Consider the following 21,953-nt stretch of genomic DNA (forward strand, 5'->3'; position numbering starts at 1 on the left):
ATTGTCCCTAACATCTTCACAACCACTGAGGTCAGGCTAACTGGTCTATAATTTCCTTTCTGCTGCTTTGCTCCTTTCTTAAAGAGTGGAGTAACATTTGCAATTTTCTAGTCCTCTGGCACCATGCCAGAGTCCAAAGATTTTTGAAAGATCATTTCTAATGCCACTATAATCTCTAACACTAGCTCTTTCACAACCCTAGGTGCAGTTCTTCTGGTCCGGATGACTTGTGTACCTTTAAGTCTTTCAGCTTTTTGAGCACCTTCTCTCTTGTAACAGTAACTGCACCCACTTCTCTTCCTTCACACATTAGAACATCAGGCATACCGCTATGTTCATTTAGTTCAGCAGCCATCTCCTTGTTCCCCGTTATTATTTCTCCTGCCTCATTTTCTGGGGGTCCTATATCCACTCTCATCTCTCTTTTATTTTTAACGTACTTGAAAAAACTTTTACTATCCACTTTGATATTATTTGCTAGCTTGCTTTCATATTTTATCTTTTCCCTTCTAATGATTTTTTTAGTTGCTCTCTGTAGGTTTTTAAAAACTTCCCTATCCTCTAGCTTCCCACTAATTTTTGCTTGGTTATATGCCCTTTCATTTGCTTTTACAGTAGCTTTATCTTTCGTTGTCAGCCACGGTTATACTTTTTTACCTTTTGAGTATTTCTTCATTTTTGGAATATACATGTCCCGCATCTTCCTCATTTTTCCCAGAAATGCATGTCATTGAAGCTCTACTGACAGCCCTGCCAGCAGCTCCTTCCAATTTACTTTGGCCAGCTCCTCTCTCATACCACTGTAATTTCCTTTACTCCACTGAAATACTGCTACATCAGACTTTATTTTCTCCCTATCGAATTTCACATTGAACACATTTATATTGTGATCACTGGTTCCTAAGGGTTCTTTTACCTTAAGCTCCCTAATCACCTCAGGTTCATTACATAACACCCAATCCAATATAGCTGTCCCCTAGTAGGCTCAATGTCAAACTGCTCTAAAAGGCTACCTCTTAGGCATTCAACAAACTCACTCTTTTGAGATCCATTACCAAACTGATATTCCCAATGGACCTGCATGTTAAAATCTCCCATGACTACCATAATATTGACCTTCTGACTCGCCTTTTCTATTTCCTTTTGTAACCTGTGGTCCACTTCCCAGCCACTGTTGGGAGGCCTGTATGTAACTGCCATCAACATCCTTTTACCCTTGCAGTTTCCTAACTCAACCCACAAGGATTCGACACCTTCCGATCCTATGTCACATCTTTCTACTGATTTGATGCCATTCTTTACCAATAGAGCCACACCACCCTCTCAGCCTACCTTCCTGTCCCTCAGATGTAATGTGTAACCTCGGACATTCAGCTCCCAACTACAACCGTCCATTAGCCACAATTCAGTGATGGCCACAACATCATACCTGGCAATCTGTAATATTGCAACAAGAGCATCCACTTTATTCCTTATTCTACGCACATTTAGATACAACACCTTGAGTACCGTATTTGCGATCCTTTCTGATTTTGCATCCCTAATGATTTGATACTCAGCCTGTTGCCTGCAACTAATTCCCATCACCTGCCTGCCCTTCCTGACAGTCTGACTGCATGCTGTCGTTACTTTTTTACCATCCTATCCTGAGTCCCTTCACTTTGGTTCCCATCCCCCTGCCAAGTTAGTTTAAACCCTCCTCAACAGATCTGACAAACCTGCCCATGAGAATATTGGTCCCCCTCGGGTTCAAGTGCAACCTGTCACTTTTGAACAGGTCATACCTCCCCCAGAAGAGATCCCAATTATCCAAGAACCTGAAGCCCTGCCCTCTTGCACCAGCTTCGCAGCCGCGCATTTATCTGCCAAATCATCCTGTTTCTACCCTCACTGGCGTGTGGCACAGGCAGCAATCCAGAAATTACTACCTGGGAGATCCTGTTTCTTAGCTTTCTACCTAGCTCTCTAAATTCTCTTTTCAGGACCTCTTTGCTTTTCCTTCCTATGTCCTTGGTACCAATATGTACCAAGACATCTAGCTGCTCCCCCTCCCTCTCTAAAATGTTATGGATGCGATCTGAGACCCTGGCACCTAGGAGGCAACATACCATTCAGGTGTCCTGTTCATGTCCACAGAATCTCCTGTCTGTTCCCCTCACTCTGGAGTCCCCTATCACTACTGCTCCCTTCTTCTTTCTCTTACTCTTCTGCACTACGGACCCATGCTCAGTGCCTGTAACCCAGTCGCCATGGCATTCTCTCAGGAGGTCATTCCACACAAAAGGATGTTTTTGAGGGGAATGGCCACAGGGATGCTCTGCTCTAACAGCCTATTTCCATTTCTCCTGACAGTCACCCAGCTACTCTGAATCCTACTCTGACTTGTAAAGTTTGTGCTGATATTGTTATGACTTGAAGTTTAGCAGGTCAAATGCAACCATGCTATATGCAAGTTCCTATTATTAGTGTATAACACATAAGCCAGAGCCTTACAGAATAAAGTAAAAATAACAAGACGTTGGCAAGTCATATTCTCAGAAAACATTGAAATATTTTAAAGCATTGTTAAAGTTTAGTATACATGATATTTTTTTGGAGTTATCAGCAACAGAGACTTCCATAAGCAAAGATCTGTTTGGTGTCTGGGTAAAATACTGAGTTCCAGGGTTATTGTAGAAAATTCTTGTCCTTTACATGAGTGAGTAGAATGTATCAACTGCTGCCTCAAAACATTTAAATATTGTTGGTTGTCTGTCATATCCAACAATGACAGGAGACCCATGTGGGAGTATTTTAAAAGTGGAAAAACTGTTACACTGGGTCAGTCCCATTCTGTCAACCTCAGAAGTCCCAGTCCAGTGACACGCGTAGTATCGCAACTGGGGTCTTCCTTGGTTTCAGTGGATGGCCATGACTTGTGTATCTTACCATGCCTTTTGCTCTCCACATAGCTTTGCAGAATGGCCTACCTGGTTGTTGTATTTCACTGTAGATTTCATCCGCTAAGTCCACTGGAGTTGACATCACATGCTAGGACAGGTATGTCCCTATCTCACCAGGGTATGAAGGCTGCCGGCTACCCTCGCCTGGTTTAGCCCACTTGTGGAAGTGGCCTAGGTTGTGGCCACTGTCACATGCAAACAGCTACATGGAGCCAAAGGTGAGAGCTGAGTGTCCAGTGGGGCCCAACGGTGAGTGAGTTGTCCCAGAATAGACACGACAAGCCCCTTCCCAGACACCCCATACACTTCTTTTAAAGTCTAATTGCATTATATATGCTCACTTTAAAGTTAGATTCCGTGACCAAATAATTCAACCATCCACACACAAGAGATTCTGCAGAAGCTGGAGATCCAGAGCAACACACACAATATGATGGAGGAATTCAGGAGGCTAGGCAGTATTTATGGAAATGACTAAACAGATGACATTTCGGGTCAAGACCCATTTTCAGGTGTAGAAAGGGAGGGGGAAGATGCCAAAATAAAAGGGTGGATGGAGTGGAAGGAGGACAAGGTAAAAGGGAATAGCTGAAGCCAGGTGGGTGAGGAGGTGGTTGAAGTTGAAAACTAGGAGGTGATACGTGGAAAAGGTAAAGATCTGGAGAAGAAGGAATCTGATAGGAGAGTGGACCATGGGAGAAAGAGGAGGAGAAGGGAGGTGATAGGCAGGTGAGGAGAAGAGGTAAGAGACTGGAGTGAGGAGTTGAAGATGAGGATGGGGAAGGGAAATAATTACCAGAAGTTAGAGAAATCGACACTCATGCCATCAGATTGGAGGCTACCTAGACTGAATATGAGGTGGCCTTACTGTGGCAGAAGAGGAGGCCATGAGCCAACATGTCAGACAGAAATGGGATTGGAATTAAAATGTTTGGCCACTGGGATATCCTTCTTGTGGATGGCACACAGGTGCTTGACAAAGTGACTCCCCAATCTTTGTCATGTCTCACCAATATAAAGGAGACCAAATCAGCAGCACTGGATACCATAGACAACCCCCAACAGAGTCATGGGTGAAGTGTTTCCTCATCTGGAAGGACTGTTTGGGGCCCTGAATGTAGGTGTGGGAGGAGGTGACCTAGGCTGGTGTAGCACTTCTGCTTGCAGTGATAAATGCTAAGAGAGAGATCAGAAGTGAGGGACAAGGGATTCATTGAGGCCGCAATCCCTGCGGACAGTGGAGAGTGAAGTGGGAGATAAAGATGTGTTTGGTGGTAGGGTCCCATTGAAGATGGCGGTAGGTGTGGAGAATGAGGGTGGTAGATAAGACAAAATGAACTCTACCCCTGTTACAATGGCGGGAAGATGGAGTAAGCGTGGATATCTGGGAAATGGAGGAGAATTGGATGAGAGCAGAATCAATGGTGGGGGAAAGGTAACCCCATACTTTGAAGAAGGAGGACATATCTAATGTTCTGGAAAAGAAAGCATCATTCTGGAACCAATGCAGTGAAGACAAAGGAATTGAGAGAAAGAACTGGCACATTTTGCAGGAGACAGGGTGGGAAGAAGTATAGTCAAGATAGCCATGGGAATTGTTAGGCTTATAAGAGGCATTAGAAGACAGTTTGTCTCCAGAGATGGAAACAGGGAGATTGGGAAAGGGGAGAAAGTTGTCAGAAATGGATCAAGTGAATTTAAGAGCATGATGGAAGTTGGAGGCAAAGTTGGCGAAATTGATGAACTCAGTATGGGTGTATGAAGCAACACCAGTGCAGTTGTCAATGTACTGCATAAGGAGTTGGGGAGTATTACCAGGGAGGGCTTGGAACATGGACTGTTCCACACAGCCATTGAAAAGGTAGGCATAGCTGGAGCCCATGCAGGTGCCCATGGCTACCTCTTGAGTTTAAAGAAAGTGGGAGGAACTGAAAAAGAAATTGTTGAGGTGAGAACCAGTTCCGTCAGTTAGAGGAGAGTGGTGATGGAGGGGAACTGGCTGGGTCTGTTAAAGAAATGGAGAGCCTTCACTGATTAAAACAGGTCAAACAAGTACTGTGCATATTTCCCGGTGACTTGCAAGTCATAGCTTTTTTTTTGAGAGAATTACTTTAGACACTAGCCAGTAACAAAATTTTTCAATTTTTTATTTTTTATCTTTATCCTTTCAGGAACTTGAGCATTTTAGAAGAAATGCTTCTAAATTATGGAAAGAAATGGAATTTGACATACGTGGAAAATAATTGAACATTAAGTATGCAATGGAGTATTTTTGATTCAAACAATGAATAAATTGTGTAATTCAATATTAACTTTTTGGCAGTTATCTATAAAGGGCATTAAAGAGCCATTATACTTGTATTATTTTAACACTATTGTTTGTTTTGTATGCAAACTTGTATTGCACACTTCAGTTCTATTTTGATAATTTAATTTCTGTTCTCCCCTCAGTCTGATGGTAAGATCTGTAAAGATTTGTCTATGGAAAAATTGATTATGTACATTGTATATTTTTATGCCATACATTTTAAATATGACTATTAGAAACGATATAAAATAAAAGGTGATTAGAACAAGGTGCAACTTGCCTGTCTGTCTGTTTCACAGATGAATACATTTTGTTAAGTTTTTAGAATTATCAGAGATCATGCAGAATGGCTGAGCAGAAATAGTACATCCTTTTGTTCCAGACTGCCTAGTTCTATCCTCAGTTGGCATTTGCAAATATGAACATCAGGAGAAATATCTTACTGATTGGACATCAGACTTTCCCATATTCTGAAACATGAATAAATCTGCAGATGCTGGAAATCCATCTGTAGATTTTTTAGTGTCTCAGAATATTGAAATATCTGAACTCCAACCATTAGGATATTTCTCCTGATGTTCACATTTGCAAATGCCAACTGAGGACACTACTAGGCAATCTGGAATAAAAGGATATTGGTGCAAACAAAATGGAAAATGTTGTCAATCCTATAATCACTGGTGTAGTTTTTGGATAATAAATGAAAAGGTCTCAGAAAGAAAGAGATGGGGCAATTTGCTACGAGTTGTAGTCAGAACACTGAACAGTTGTTGTGATTGAGCTCTATTAAAATCATCAAAAGTGAAGGGATAAGTAGTAATTAAAGTTAAAAGGCAGTTGCAAAGGTACTGCACATATGATTGACCCTTTCTGTAGAAAGACAGTAATCAGAAGTTAAACAAGGGTTAGGGAAATAGAAGTATAATTAGATTAGATAATCTGTAACATTTTATATCATAGTTCCAGTGTTATCAAATAACACTGTCATATGCAAAAGCAAACAAAACTGCTGGAGGAACTCAACAAGCTGAGCAACATCTGCGGTGGTAAAGGGACAGTTGATGAATTGGGTGGAGCCCCTGCTTCAGGACAGAGTGTAGAGGGAATATAGTCTGACATATTATTTGTATCACTTACTCCTGGTGTTCAGTCAGATTTTAATAAACTTTTAAAAGTATTGAGTTGTACTGCTCTTTCCCATTCATGCAGGTTCAGGTTGAAGAGAAGAAAATGGCAGAAAAGAGTTCCTATATTCTCCTGTTTCAGTCTCTGAGGTACCCACATTAACTAGCCATTCCTTTCCTTTTCACAAAGCTCTAGCTCTGGTACTGTTTCTCATTGGACCATTCTCACAATCTTATTTCCTTGGTCTCCCTTTGGATGCTGACTTTTTTTTTAAAAAGCCTGTTTTTAGTTTGACAATATTGCCCATCTTTTCCTTTAATTTAGACAATGACTTAAGCTGAATGCACCATTTCCCCTGTTGGACATTTTTGTCCCTTACAGGGATTAGTAAATAATATGTTAATTATTTAAATACTGGACATTGCTAATTTTCTGTCATACCTTTAAAAGTAACTTACTAGTATAGCCAACACAATCCTCATAGCAAGTTTTGTATTGACTCCAGTCACTTTAAGTTTTTTTAAAATAAAATTCAATCATATTATGTTCTAAAGGCCCACGTTAACCTTGATGATGATCATGAAGCTGCTGATCTAACATTAAAACTCATCTGGTTCAGTGCTGGCTCATGTAGGCCCACATGTAAATCCAGACCTATAGAAATGTGGAAGACTCTTTATGACTTTTTGAAAATAAAATATCCCTACGGACTAATTGGCCCAACACTTCTCATGAATCAATGAATAAATTCACCAGCTTTTGTGCCATTTCAAATAATTCAAAAGTAAAATTTTGTAGAAACTGTATATGGGCAATTAGTGAGAAAATTGCAAACACTGGAAATTGAATTGAATGAAATACAGACTGTATAAATGTAAAATAGCAATCTTTTATAAATATCAGTTTTTACATCTAAAAAGGAGAAAGATTAATGTTTTGAATGTAAAATCCTTACTCTGAAAATGTTTAATTTACTCCCACTAGATGCTAACTAGTTCAGCACTCTGGAAGACGATGATGAAGTTCAAGTTTATTGTAATCTGACTATACATATACACAACCAAACAAAACAATGTTCTCCAGACCACGGTGCACCCACACAACATATATCACACACAGCACATTAACCAAAATATTATACTATAAAAAGTAAACCATATAGTAAATAGCTCACTGTCCAAGTGGCAAGATCTCAGTGGTGGCAGGATATTCATTGTCTCACAGCCTGAGGGAAGAAGCTGTTACCAGGTCTGACAATCCTAGTCCTGGGGGGGGTGTGGGGGTGTGTGTGTTGGGAGGCAATGATATAGCTTTGCTTGACACCAATCCACAACAGACCTAATGTCCTGCTGGTTAAGCGCATTTCTAGCATCTGATCTGATCCTGTCATAGTTGCACTTTGTCAACAGGATACTACATCTCACTTCCAAAACTTGAAGCAGAAGTGGAGCTAATCCCTATTGAAGCAAATGAATAACTATTCAGTCTATAAACATTTCAACTCCAGAACCATAGTAACTGCAACTCTTTAAAGGTGAATTATGAAGATGACACTCATACATGTATTCATACATTCAAAAGCCAAATTCCAAGTCAATGTCAAATTATTCACTGAAAGGTATGAGAGAATGGGCAGAAAGTATTTGCAAAGCAAAGGTTTTCTGCCAACCTACCTCCATTGCATGGTCCAACACTCTGGCAGTAAAGGTTTGTAATAAGGTTCTGGAGGATGTGCTTCTGTTAGCATATCTAAGTAGCCACCTTTCATCGACGCAAATATCAATGAATTCAAAATTGCCTTCATTCTGCTGGTACATTACATTATACCTGGCATAAAATTCATTATCTATTGGACAATGATTTTCACTTCCTTCTGTACTTAAAAGGTACGGACTACCTACCACAGACACGATGTCTGTGAAAAGTGCTGGTGGAACCTATCTCTGCAAAATCCTGCAACTCCACTGGCAGGACAGTGAACCAGTCAGTATCAGTATCCTCTACCAGGCATTCCTAGCGTCTAGTCTTTAAATACACCAGACAGGCAAAGCCAATATCAGACTCCCAAAACAGGTACTGTACTCTGAGTACTATCATGACAAAAAAAATTACTGCAACCAAATTATCAACCCAAATTACTTTAAGGTTGCAACTATGAACATCAAAACTTTTTGCTAAACTTGTAACAAAATATACCAAAATATTTTTTGATAATGTAGTTTTATTACCTTTTATTTACAACTCTACAATTTCTTATTTCATTGCTATAGAACTGGAACACAAAGAAAATCAGGTTTAGCTTTGTTTTGTTCAGAAACTTATTTTCAAAATAACTTATTCTGTGAATGTGGTACCAACAATTAAAAATCAGCATACACCACAAAGATTTAGACTGAAAGCAAAATGACCAATCTTTATAGGATGTGCAAATAGTATTTTTATGTCTGTGATATCGAAAAGCCATCCACTGTCATAGGCCACATTTAGAAATTGTGGAAAACTGTGCCTTTGTTGTTTTTCTTGTTTGAAAATTTGTATGAAAATTGGTACACTGATACAAATTGACTAAAATATTTTAATATTAGCTAATGTATCAGGCATGTGTTGAAGTATATGGGTAGGAATAGAAATACCTTACACAAACATTATCCACTTTAACTTAATATTTTACGGTGTAAATATCTCTCTACTCAATCTATTGCTACCATACATTTTCTCTGTGACCAGTCCACTATCATATTTGGCTGCTTCAATAAACAATCTTTTTTTTTTGCATGCTCTTATCAAAATTCAACCTGATTGCTTTTTACTTAAAATGGTCCCAGATTCATGTCTGTGGCTAAAGTTCAAATAAATTGTTAAACCTCTCTGCTTTCCTTCTCCCCCTCATAGTTAGGAAAGTTCCATTAAAGTTCAAAGTAAATTTATTATCAAAGTACATATGTCACCTTCGTCTGGTCAGGGAGAGTGAGGAGGTGATAGAGAGGAGTTGCAGGCAGGTGGTCACGCCGGGGCCACGGGAGGCAGACAAGTGGGTCACGGTTAGGAGGGGGAAGGGGAAAGGTCAGGTAATAGGGAGTACCCCGGTGGCTGTGTCCCTTAACAACAGGTACTCCTGTTCGAGTACTGTTGGGGGGGACAGCTTACCCGGGAGAAGCGACAGTGGCCGTGCCTCCGGCACAGAGTCCGGCCCTGTAGCTCGGAAGGGTAGGGCAAGGAAGAGGAGGGCAGTTGTGATAGGGGACTCGATAGTAAGGGGGTCAGATAGGCGATTCTGTGGACGCAGTCCAGAGACCCGGATGGTAGTTTGCCTCCCTGGTGCCAGGGTCCGGGATATTTCTGATCGTGTCCAAGATATCCTGAAGTGGGAGGGTGAGGAGCCAGAGGTCGTGGTACATATAGGTACCAATGACATAGGTAGGAAAAGGGATGAGGTCCTGAAAGGAGAATATAGGGAGCTAGGAAGGGAGTTGAGAAAAAGGACCGCAAAGGTAGTAATCTCGGGATTACTGCCTGTGCCACGCGACAGTGAGAGTAGGAATGCGATGAGGTGGAGGATAAATGCGTGGCTGAGGGATTGGAGCAGGGGGCAGGGATTCAAGTTTTTGGATCATTGGGACCTCTTTTGGCGCAGGCGTGACCTGTACAAAAAGGACAGGTTGCACTTGAATCCTAGGGGGACCAATATCCTGGCAGGGAGATTAGCGGGGGCTACTGAGGTGACTTTAAACTAGAATGGTTGGGAGGTGGGAATCAAATTAAAGAGGCTAGGCGTGAGGAGGTTAGTTCACTACAGGGGGATGGGAACCAGTGCAGAGAGGCAGAGGGGTGTAAAGTGAGGGTAGAAACAAAAAGTACCATGGAGAAATGTAAAAGTGGCAGGCCGACAAATCCAGGGCAAGCATTAAAAAGGGCCACTTTTCAGCATAATTGTATAAGGGCTAAGAGAGTTGTAAAAGAGTGCCTGAAGGCTTTGTGTGTCAATGCAAGGAGCATTCGTAATAAGGTGGATGAATTGAAAGTGCAGATTGTTATTAATGATTATGATATAGTTGGGATCACAGAGACATGGCTCCAGGGTGACCAGGGATGGGAGCTCAACGTTCAGGGATATTCAATATTCAGGAGGGATAGACATGAAGGAAGGGGAGGTGGGGTGGCATTGCTGGTCAAAGAAGAGATTAACACAATAGAAAGGAAGAACATAAGCCGGGAAGATGTGGAATCGATATGGGTAGAGCTGCGTAACACTAAGGGGCAGAAGACGCTGGTGGGAGTTGTGTACAGGCCACCTAACAGTAGTAGTGAGGTCGGAGATGGTATTAAACAGGAAATTAGAAATGTGTGCAATAAAGGAACAGCAGTTATAATGGGTGACTTCAATCTACATGTAGATTGGGTGAACCAAATTGGTAAAGGTGCTGAGGAAGAGGATTTCTTGGAATGTATGCGGGATGGTTTTTTGAACCAACATGTCGAGGAACCAACTAGAGAGCAGGCTATTCTGGACTGGGTTTTGAGCAATGAGGAAGGGTTAATTAGCAATCTTGTCGTGAGAGGCCCCTTGGGTAACAGTGACCATAATATGGTGGAATTCTTCATTAAGATGGAGAGTGACATAGTTAATTCAGAAACAAAGGTTCTGAACTTAAAGAGGGGTAACTATGAAGGTATGAGACGTGAATTAGCTAAGATAGACTGGCAAATGACACTTAAAGGATTGACGGTGGATATGCAATGGCAAGCATTTAAAGGTTGCATGGATGAACTGCAACAAATGTTCATCCCAGTTTGGCAAAAGAATAAATCAAGGAAGGTAGTGCACCCTTGGCTGACAAGAGAAATTAGGGATAGTATCAATTCCAAAGAAGAAGCATACAAATTAGCCAGAGAAAGTGGCTCACCTGAGGACTGGGAGAAATTCAGAGTTCAGCAGAGGAGGACAAAGGGCTTAATTAGGAAGGGGAAAAAAGATTATGAGAGAAAACTGGCAGGCAACATAAAAACGGACTGTAAAAGCTTTTATAGATATGTAAAAAGGAAGAGACTGGTAAAGACAAATGTAGGTCCCCTGCAGACAGAAACAGGTGAATTGATTATGGGGAGCAAGGACATGGCAGACCAATTGAATAATTACTTTGGTTCTGTCTTCACTAAGGAGGACATAAATAATCTTCCAGAAATAGTAGGGGACAGAGGGTCCAGTGAGATGGAGGAACTGAGCGAAATACATGTTAGTAGGGAAGTGGTGTTAGGTAAATTGAAGGGATTGAAGGTAGATAAATCCCCAGGGCCAGATGGTCTGCATCCCAGGGTGCTTAAGGAAGTAGCCCAAGAAATAGTGGATGCATTAGTGATAATTTTTCAAAACTCGTTAGATTCTGGACTAGTTCCTGAGGATTGGAGGGTGGCTAATGTAACTCCACTTTTTAAAAAAGGAGGGAGAGAGAAACCAGGGAATTATAGACCGGTTAGCCTAACGTCGGTGGTGGGGAAACTGCTGGAGTCAGTTATCAAGGATGTGATAACAGCACATTTGGAAAGCGGTGAAATGATCGGACAAAGTCAGCATGGATTTGTGAAAGGAAAATCATGTCTGACGAATCTCATAGAATTTTTTGAGGATGTAACTAGTAGAGTGGATAGGGGAGAACCAGTGGATGTGGTATATTTGGATTTTCAGAAGGCTTTTGACAAGGTCCCACACAGGAGATTAGTGTGCAAACTTAAAGCACACGGTATTGGGGGTAAGGTATTGGTGTGGCTGGAGCGTTGGTTAGCAGACAGGAAGCAAAGAGTGGGAATAAACGGACCTTTTCAGAATGGCAGGCGGTGACTAGTGGGGTACCGCAAGGCTCAGTGCTGGGACCCCAGTTGTTTACAATATATATTAATGACTTGGATGAGGGAACTAAATGCAGCATCTCCAAGTTTGCGGATGACACGAAGCTGGGTGGCAGTGTCAGCTGTGAGGAGGATGCTAAGAGGATGCAGGGTGACTTGGATAGGTTGGGTGAGTGGGCAAATTCATGGCAGATGCAATTTAATGTGGATAAATGTGAAGTTATCCACTTTGGTGGCAAAAATAGGAAAACAGATTATTATCTGAATGGTGGCCGATAAGGAAAAGGGGAGGTGCAACGAGACCTGGGTGTCATTATACACCAGTCATTGAAAGTGGGCATGCAGGTACAGCAGGCGGTGAAAAAGGTGAATGGTATGCTGGCATTTATAGCGAGAGGATTTGAGTACAGGAGCAGGGAGGTACTACTGCAGTTGTACAAGGCCTTGGTGAGACCACACCTGGAGTATTGTGTGCAGTTTTGGTCCCCTAATCTGAGGAAAGACATCCTTGCCATAGAGGGAGTACAGAGAAGGTTCACCAGATTGATTCCTGGGATGGCAGGACTTTCATATGAAGAAAGACTGGATGAACTGGGCTTGTACTCGTTGGAATTTAGAAGATTGAGGGGGGATCTGATTGAAACGTATAAGATCCTAAAGGGATTGGACAGGCTAGATGCAGGAAGATTGTTCCCGATGTTGGGGAAGTCCAGAACGAGGGGTCACAGTTTGAGGATAGAGGGGAAGCCTTTTAGGACCGAGATTAGGAAAAACTTCTTCACAGAGAGAGTGGTGAATCTGTGGAATTCTCTGCCACAGGAAACAGTTGAGCCCAGTTCATTGGCTATATTTAAGAGGGAGTTAGATATGGCCCTTGTGGCTACGGGGGTCAGGGGGTATGGAGGGAAGGCTGGGGCGGTGTTCTGAGTTGGATGATCAGCCATGATCATAATAAATGGCGGTGCAGGCTCGAAGGGCCGAATGGCCTACTCCTGCACCTATTTTCTATGTTTCTATGTTTCTATACAACCCTGAGATTCATTTTCCTGTGGGCATACTCAGCAAAATTTATAAAATAGTAACTATAACAGGATCAATGAAAGATCATTAAAAACATAGGACAGGAATATCAAGTATCTGCATTCTAGATATTACCTAAAGAAGCACTTTGGGTAAAATTTACTCTCAAGAAGGAAAGGTATCTGTCAGGATTCTTGCATTATCTTCATCCTACCATTCAATGCAGAATTGAGAAAGGGATTGACTTTGCCTTGACTGTGGTGCTAGCTGCATTAAAATTTTCACTCATAATACTGATGAAATGTAGGAAAGAACTGTAATCAGCAGGCAAGGTGTAAAGTACTGACCACATGAAAAGATAACTTTAAATTTGAACCTCTTTCCTCTCATCCTTTGCAGAGTGTATGCATTACAAGTTTCTGATCATTGTTCTCAATACCATTGTATTGAATCTCGAATCTTAAAGCTAATAATGCCGAAGATAACTAGAGCAGGCAAGAAGGCATACAGCATCAGAAAATCAAAGACGAATCTGGAAGGTGCCCCTGGATATGTAGCGTCAAGATATTGAACCCCTTGGGTAAGCTGGCAAAAAGCACTTGTGGTGTTAGGAGATGTCTGTGCACCTGCAAAGTACAAATACCAAACAATTAGTTGTCAAGTCAAGTTTACTGTCATTTCGACCATAAGCTGCTGGTACAGTACACAGTAAAAATGAAACAACATTCCTCCAGGACCATGGTGCTACATGAAACAACACAAAACTACACTAGACTATGTGAGACAGCGCAAAGCTACACTAGACTACGCGAAGTAACATAAAAACCGCACTAGACTACGGACCTGCACAGGACTACATAAAGTGCACAAAACAGCTCAGGGTAGTACAATAATTAATAAACAAGACAATAGGCACAGTAGAGGACAAATTACAATATAATAATAAATGATGTAGATGTCAGTCTAGACTGACTATTGAGGAGTCTGATGGCTTGGGGGAAGAAACCGTTGCACAGTCTGGTTGTCAGAGCCCGAATGCTTCAGTACCTTTTGCCAGATGGCAGGAGGGAGAAGAGTTTGTATGAGGGGTGCGTGGGGTCCTTCACAATACTGTTAGCTTTGCAGGTGCAGCGTGTGGTGTAAATGTCTGTAGTAGCGGGAAGAGAGACCCTGATGATCTGCTCAGCTGATCTCACTATCTGTTGCATTCTTTAGTCTCATAAACAATGTTATACATAAAAATTGGAATTGAATTGGCTTTATTATTTACATCCCTCATATACATTAGGAGTAATAATCTTTATGTTACGTTTCTGTATAACTCTGCAATGTGCAATTTATAGTACTTTATAATAAATAGTACATACAACAGGATAGTCAATATAACATAGAAATATAATTGTGTCAGCGTCAATTAATGATTCTGATGGCCTGGTGGAAGAAGCTGTCCCAGAGCCTGTTGGTCCTGGCTTTTATGCTGCGGTACTGTTTCCCAGGTGGTAGCATCCAGAACGGTTTGTGGTTGGGGTGACTCGGGTTCCCAATGATCGTTCGGGTCCTTTTAGACACCTGTCTTTCTAAATGTCCTGAATCATGGGAAGTTCACATCTGCAGATGTGTTGGGCTGTCCACACCACTCTCTGCAGAGTCCTATGATTGAGGGAAGTACAGTTCCTATACCAGGCAGTGATGCAGCCAGTCAGGATGCTCTCAATTGTGCCCCAATAGAAAGTTCTTAGGATTTGGGGGCCTACACCAAGCGTCTTCAACCGTCTGAAGTGAAAGAGGCGCTGTTGTGCCTTTTTCACCACACAGCTGGTATGTTCAGACCACATGAGATCCTCGGTAATGTTTATGCTGAGGAACTTAAAGCTGTTCACACTCTCAACCGCAGATCCATTGATGTCCATTGGGGCTAGCTTGTCTCCATTCCTCCTATAGTCCACAACCAGCTCCTTTGTTTTTGCAACATTGAGTGAGAGGTTGAGGGAGAATTTGTATGAGCTATTGCTTTACATGCAGTTTTGTATTTTCTATAATAACTTTGCTCATCAAACATTTTGCTCCAATCCTTAAACTAGAGTTGCAGGGGGATGGGAACTGGAGCACCAGAACAAATAGTGGAGTGGTTGTGAAGAAACATGTTGTGAAGCCTACATTCAAGGTCAGGAATCAAAGGGTTGAACATGGTGCGGCTACTGTTCTAAGCTGCGTATATTTCAATGCAAGGAGTAGGGCATGGATCAGCACGTGGAATTATGATTCTGGTTCTGATTCTGCCTGGTTTGAGATTCTAAATTGGAGAAAGGCCAATTTTGATGGAATCAGAAAGGAATGGGATGGGTTGTTTTCTGGCTGAGGAGTGCTGTTGATAAATGGGAGACCTTCAGATGAGAAATTTTGAGAATACAGGATGTGTATGTTCCCATCAGAATAAAAGGCAAGGATAACAGGTTTACGAAACCTTGGTTTTCGAGAGATATGGAGGCCCTGATTAAGAAAAAGGAGGTGGTGCATAGCAGGTATCGGCAGATAGGAACAAATGAGGTACTTAAGGAGTATAAGAAATGGTAGAGAAATGCTTAAGAAGGAAATCAGGAGGGCTAAAAGAAGACCTGAAGTTGCTCGAACAGACAGGTGAAAGAGGATCCCAAGGGCTTCTCCAGATGCATTAAGAGCAGAAGGACTGCAAGAGACAATATTAGTCCTCTGGATGATCAAAGTAGTAGTCTATGTGTGGAGTCGAAAGAGATGGAAGAAACCTTAAACGAATTTTTTCATCTGTATTTACTCAGGAAATTGACACAGAGTCTATGGATGTGAAGTAATGTATCAGTGAGGTCATGGACCCTTTACAGATTACGGAGAAGCAGGTGTTTGCTGTCTTGAGGCAAATTAGGGTGGATAAATCCCCATGGCCTGATAATCCTTATGGCTTCTGTCAGACCCTGTGGAAGGTCAGTGCGGAAATTGCAGTGGCCCTAGCAGAGATACTTAAAATGTCCTTAGCCATGGGTGAAATGCTGGAGGATAGCCTAGTGTTATTCCGTTGTTTAGAAAAGGTTCTAAGAATAAACCAGGAAATTATAGGCCAGTGAGCTTGACATCGGTAGTGGGGAAGTTATTGGAAGGTATTCTAAGGGACCAGATATCTGAGTATGTAAACCTCTTCCGGGTCCTCTCCAATGCCAGCACAGACTTTCTTAGATACTGGGCTCAATGCTGTCATCCTTTAGAATTATGTAATTAAGCAGCTATGCTAAAACAAAAGACTAACCAGATAACAAAACTGATGGACACTTAACAGCCAGGAGAAGGTTCAAAAGCTGCTACTGCAAGAACTACAACTATATAATTTATCAGTTGTGTTTCTTATCTCTGATGTTGAAAGAACTGGGAAATTCACCCACAACCTCTTTAGAATTTAATTTTTGACTTTTAAACCCTCAATTTAAGGACATCATGAAGTGATATAAATTAAAGGCTATCCAGACTAGAAAGCTGATAATAAGGATCAATGATATCATTTATTTTCAAAAGAGCACTCTAGATGTCAGGACCAGAAGATGAAACCTCACTAAATTCTTCCATCATGAAAGTGCCTCATACCTGGTATCACTGACTCACCTCATCCTAGTAACCAGCAGACTAAACTGCAATGAACATTTGAAGTCACTGAATTCTATTTAAATACAAATCATTTGGACAGACCTGGTGAGAATTTAGTATCAGCACCAATTCTATAATTTTAAAACTACCAAAACAACATCTTTTGGATAGTAACAAAAAAGGAGCAATTTCTTATCTTTTTTCTATCATAATTCTATTTATAAGACCTTTACTTATTGCATTTGTAAGGTTTGTTTAATTAAACTCTTGATAAGAGTTGGTTAACACTACCAATTTATTTTATTAAGCTATTAAAATTTGGTTTTGATATGCAACAGTTGTGTAACTTATGACCCTACTTATCACAATCTTGACCTTGAATCTTTAATGTTCAATCAACATGGCTAATCATCAGGTGAAAAGCTTCTCTCATTTTCACTCTTTATCAAAGTAAACACTCACCATTCCCGCATGTAAAATTTAGACCATAAAACTCATTAACCATCAGGACTTCCACACCATATTTCTGAAATGTGAGGTAACTCAGCCAGCGAAACAGTTCGGGCATTCCTTCTGCACTCCTAACATCATGGAATCAAAGCAAGCCAGTATTAGGTCATATTGTCTTATAACAAAACAGTATGAGCAATAGTTTGTTGAAATACTGCTTCAGTTTTCATCCACCTTCTCCTACGGTATGTAACATTTTTTTCCCAAAGTGCCAGCAAGTATTAAGTTGCCATGGCTCACGTGTAAACGTGGACACTGATTGCCAAGAAATTATTAGATTATAATGCCACTATAGCCAAAATTCTACCCAATACATTCTCTAGCAAGGGTACTAGATAAGGAAGAATGAACAAACACGTTAAATAACACCATTCATTTCCTCATTCAAGGACTTTGTAGAGTCACAGTTATGAGGTAGTTGGAAGATTTCCTCCTGGTTATCACCAAGACTTGTTGTACTGTTCTACTTGTTGATCTAGTTAAGATCAGGACAATAATCAGAACTGTGACCTTGTTCATTGCATTTCAACGTCTCCCATTATACACTCACAGTGCAGTCATTTAATCAGAACAGGTATTATTTTAAATAAATTAGAAAAGTCAGTAAGAGTCTGAAAGCAGGAAATTTGTGTTGGACTGTGTGTTCAAGTAATCTTTCACTTCCCATCACTAAATAGTGTAATTATTTCATTATATTAAGTATCAGGTAGATTTGAATTTATATGCATTAAATAACATATCCCAGAAGATTTAATGTGAAGTGTAAAGCATAGTCTGCAATGTACAGAAAGTGGTAATCACTTCAATCAAAGGAAATAGCAGTATCAGAAGGAAAACCATTTCTGGTAACGTAGGTTAAGTGAAAAGAATTGCCTGTACACCGATTGAATTCCCCTCTGTTCTTCAGAGTAGGGCCATAGGATCCTTATACTTCAGAGAGCATTAGGCCTCAGCTGCATACTTATCCTTCAATAACGCAGTGGTCTCTCAATGCTCACTGGTCAAGAGTCTCTATCTAAATTTGTGTTCTCATATGTTTGGCTTAGGCCTTGAGCCCACAACTTTGTAATTCCAACATGAAAGAACTATTAACTGAGTCACAACTCACAGGAGTGCTGACAAAAATTGTGAGAAATTTGAAACAAAAAGTATTTATTAAAATGTCACGCCTCTTTCGGCGGGAGGAGAAGATGGCGGTGTGCCGTGTGTGCGCAGCCCTCTGGTGAAAAATGATATCGTATCTGTTAAATAGGGGCCATGGACAATTCTGATTTGATGGAGAGTGGACGTGAAAGCACAGAGGAACATCTGGAGAAATTTCTGAAACGCCCGTTCGCTGCTGTCGTTACTGTGTGGTCGGGAATCTTTCAGAGGGTAGGCCTCAAAATCCCTGGCCTTGCCTGCTTTTGGCGACCGAGAAGGAGGTCGAATTGTTCAGACAGAGATGGCACTCAGTGCTCGGTGTCGGAGAGCTGATCAGAGCTCGAAGTTTTCGGATGACTCGAGTCGGATTGTGGTCGGTATGGCAGGGAGAGTTTTTCTTCCTTCTCCCGTCTGCGTGAGATGTGGGACATTTGAGAAACTTTGAACTTTACTGTGCTCACGGACTTCTTCATCAAGTTATGGTATTGTTACACTGTTTGTAACTATATGTTGTAATTATGTGGTTTTGTCAGTTTTTTCAGTCTTGGTTTGTCCTGTGTTTTGTGATATCACACTGGAGGAAATATTGTATCATTTCTTAATGCATGCATTACTAAATGACAATAACAGAGGACTACGTGTCTTCATAATCATAGTCCATTCAATGTACTGAAATGTGTGCTCTACCCACAGGCAACAATCAGGTCACAGCCCTTTAGGTAAAGGGAATTCACCGTTACAGTATTCACAAATCACTACCCAAAGCTTCAAAATATGGATTAAAGTTTGCTCTCCTTGATGTTATGTGAAATCAAGTAATGAAACAAACACATTCTATTACTATCTGCACTTGCATCTCTTGATGTGAGTTTCACATTACAGAAAATTACAATGTAGACCATTTTCTAGGAACCCCCTTACTGTAACATGGGGGGTCACCTGTATTAAAAACCTAAAAAAAAGGCCACTACTGGTTCGGCTCTGATAAAATGCCAAAGGCCATGCTGTGATCAAAATATTATTGCCCCATTCCCATTGCGTGAAGTATATTAAGTTCTCCTTTAATAGGTTACCAATTATTTTATCCCAAAGATAACAATTCTGTTTTGTAATAATCAAGGCAGGTCACAATTGTGATTCTGTTATTTAGGAATTGTATCTTGGGTATTTTATAGTCTAAAACCCCAGATTATAATGTATCAGCATATATTCATTTAGTTTTGGAAGAAAAGTTGTAGGAATCATAATGCATTGCAATGCTTCTCACCTTAGGAAACCTGATCCCACCAGAAGTCCTGCAACATTAATCAAAGCCACAGCACTATTAACTAAATTGGGATTCTGAACAACACCGAGTAAGATGAGTGTCAGAAGTTCACCAACTAGATGTGGAACAATGAGTACAGCAAAAAAACATCCAAATCGCTCCCACAATGGAAACATTCCCAGAGTCCTGAAAAACAAAGTGATTCAATTCAATACACTAAGAGCAACGTATCTCTCTTACTGCTAACATTTGCACAAATAAAATTACCAAAACCGTTTTGGAAATTAGGCATAGGGAAAAAAAGTGATCTCCTCTAGAAAAAGGGGAAAGAAATTTACATCTATACCTAATAAGGCAAAAGCTAAATAATTTAGATTATGGTTAATTGGGACACATTGTGATCAGTACAGTTTGGCCCAATTAGCGAATGAGTAACAAATTATGTATTTAAATGAAATACAGAACAAATTAGAACACTACCAATACACAACATTGCTATAAAATTGCGTATTAGCTTCCAATAGTTATCAAAGGAGGAATTGTATGCTGCCATCTTCACTTGATTGACTATAAATGAACAAAATCAGCGCAGACACCTAGTCTAGATAATGGACTGCCTTCGTACAATGCCTTTGGTGACTGCAACCTCCAATTCTTTAATTTCACTGTCACATTCAAGATAATTGTCGATACCGTCAAAATCTTTGTAGTTCCTAACTTGCTAAGGTAGTGAGTTGAGGCAGAGAGGTAAGCAGTAGGACAATTTGGAAGTGTTTTGCTCACTGCCTGTTTCAATTTCACTCCCGGCCATTTCTCGGATCTCTAAGCCTGAATGCTTGAAACCACAGTGAGCAAAACACTTCCAAGTTGTCTTACCGCTTCTTTCATGCCAACTATCAGTAACAAAAATCACTGCTTTTTGAACACAAACACATGCAACTAATGCTATAAAAACTGATCACCCTAGGCATGGTGTAGTGTCTAATGGCCACACAAGTGCACGCGACTGATGCTAGTTAGAAACTGTTAAGCAACAGTCTACTGTGCCAAATAAACGTAGGGAGTCACAGCAATTTTTTTTTTCAATTAGTTTGTGTTCTTTAAGAGTTGTCCCAAAGAAGCAGTGTCCTGATTAACCGATGGCCCAATTAACTGGAATCCAGTGTATTATGAAAATCTAATTTGAACAATGCTAATTAAGTTGTACTGTTGTTATTATGAATATAACATGGAATATTTTTCAAAGCAACAATTTCAAAATAATGCATTGGTTTACAGCAAATGATGGATATGAAAATAAGTTTGAGCAGAATCTCCAGAAAAAGGGCAGTTCTTAAAATCAACACAATTTTTATCTCACACAAATTCCAGATTATATTTTGTGCCAACAGTGACTATCATACCCCAGTCGAAATCAATGTTGTTCTAAGGGCCACGAAGGTAATGCAACTTGGTTGATGATTGCAGAGGAGAGGAAGCTGAGGGCACCCATCTTCACTCCAAGTAAAGCCCGTAGAACCTGCTTTTTTTGAGTGGGCTTACGTTTGCTAAAACAAAAAAACAAAAGATCGAGGAAGGAATTTGCCTGTGAATCTGTCATCTATTGCAGGGAATTTTGACTGTGAATCTGCCATCTATTAAACATCCCTTCTGATTTCCAGATTGTCAGCTTTTACTCTGTTAGAAGCATTTTTGCCTTTGAATCAAGAATTTGTAGGTGAGACTCCTTCTCCAGAAAGATCTTTGTTGCCAATTTCAACGACATTGAGGGAACGCTTCACTTTTGCAGGTACCACTTTTCAAATTGGATGTTAAATCAGTGTTCTATCTTCTTACTCAGGTAAAAGTAAAAGTTCCCGTGATACTATTTTAAAAAACACAATTTTAGTTTCAGATCATTCTTCTAGAATTTCACAGAACACACGTTGCTACAATGTTTCTCTGATAGGTGGAACAACTCTTACCAGTAGACAAAAGTGCTGTAAATAGCCACACTAACAATGCTGAAAGGAAGGATGTGAATAATGTAGGCCATCAACATCAACCATTTGGGATAAATGCCATCTGAGCTTTCCTGGTCACTGATTGAACGTAATGAAGGGTCTTCTTTCAAAAATATGTATGATGAAAAGAAACAAAACATGTTAATACATGTAAATGTTAAATTACAGATTTTTTACTGGAA

General features: G+C 40.6%; 2 protein-coding genes across 6 annotated transcripts in view; one reads left to right on the forward strand and one right to left on the reverse strand.

Moving 5' to 3' along the window:
• The window catches only part of dync2li1 (dynein, cytoplasmic 2, light intermediate chain 1), a 50,961-nt gene extending 29,062 nt beyond the window's left edge, over positions 1–21,899 (forward strand). For 2 of the 5 annotated variants that reach the window (XM_072264966.1, XM_072264970.1), the window contains one exon: positions 18,611–21,899. In XM_072264966.1, coding sequence (XP_072121067.1) covers positions 18,611–18,634 — 24 coding nt within the window. In that variant the 3' untranslated portion in view covers positions 18,635–21,899. Of the gene's footprint in view, positions 1–5,113; positions 5,565–18,610 lie in introns of those variants that run through there. The other 3 variants (XM_072264968.1, XM_072264965.1, XM_072264969.1) reach the window with 3 other exon arrangements.
• abcg5 (ATP-binding cassette, sub-family G (WHITE), member 5) overlaps positions 13,672–21,953 on the reverse strand; it is a 28,628-nt gene continuing 20,346 nt past the window's right edge. The window contains exons 10-13 of the mRNA XM_072264964.1: positions 21,733–21,871; positions 19,769–19,954; positions 17,311–17,429; positions 13,672–13,865 (exon numbers count right to left, since the gene is read on the reverse strand). Of these exons, the coding sequence (XP_072121065.1) occupies positions 13,672–13,865; positions 17,311–17,429; positions 19,769–19,954; positions 21,733–21,871 (638 nt within the window). The remainder of the gene's footprint in view (positions 13,866–17,310; positions 17,430–19,768; positions 19,955–21,732; positions 21,872–21,953) is intronic.

Source organism: Mobula birostris, chromosome 8, assembly GCF_030028105.1.
Source record: "Mobula birostris isolate sMobBir1 chromosome 8, sMobBir1.hap1, whole genome shotgun sequence".
NCBI lineage: Eukaryota > Metazoa > Chordata > Chondrichthyes > Myliobatiformes > Myliobatidae > Mobula > Mobula birostris.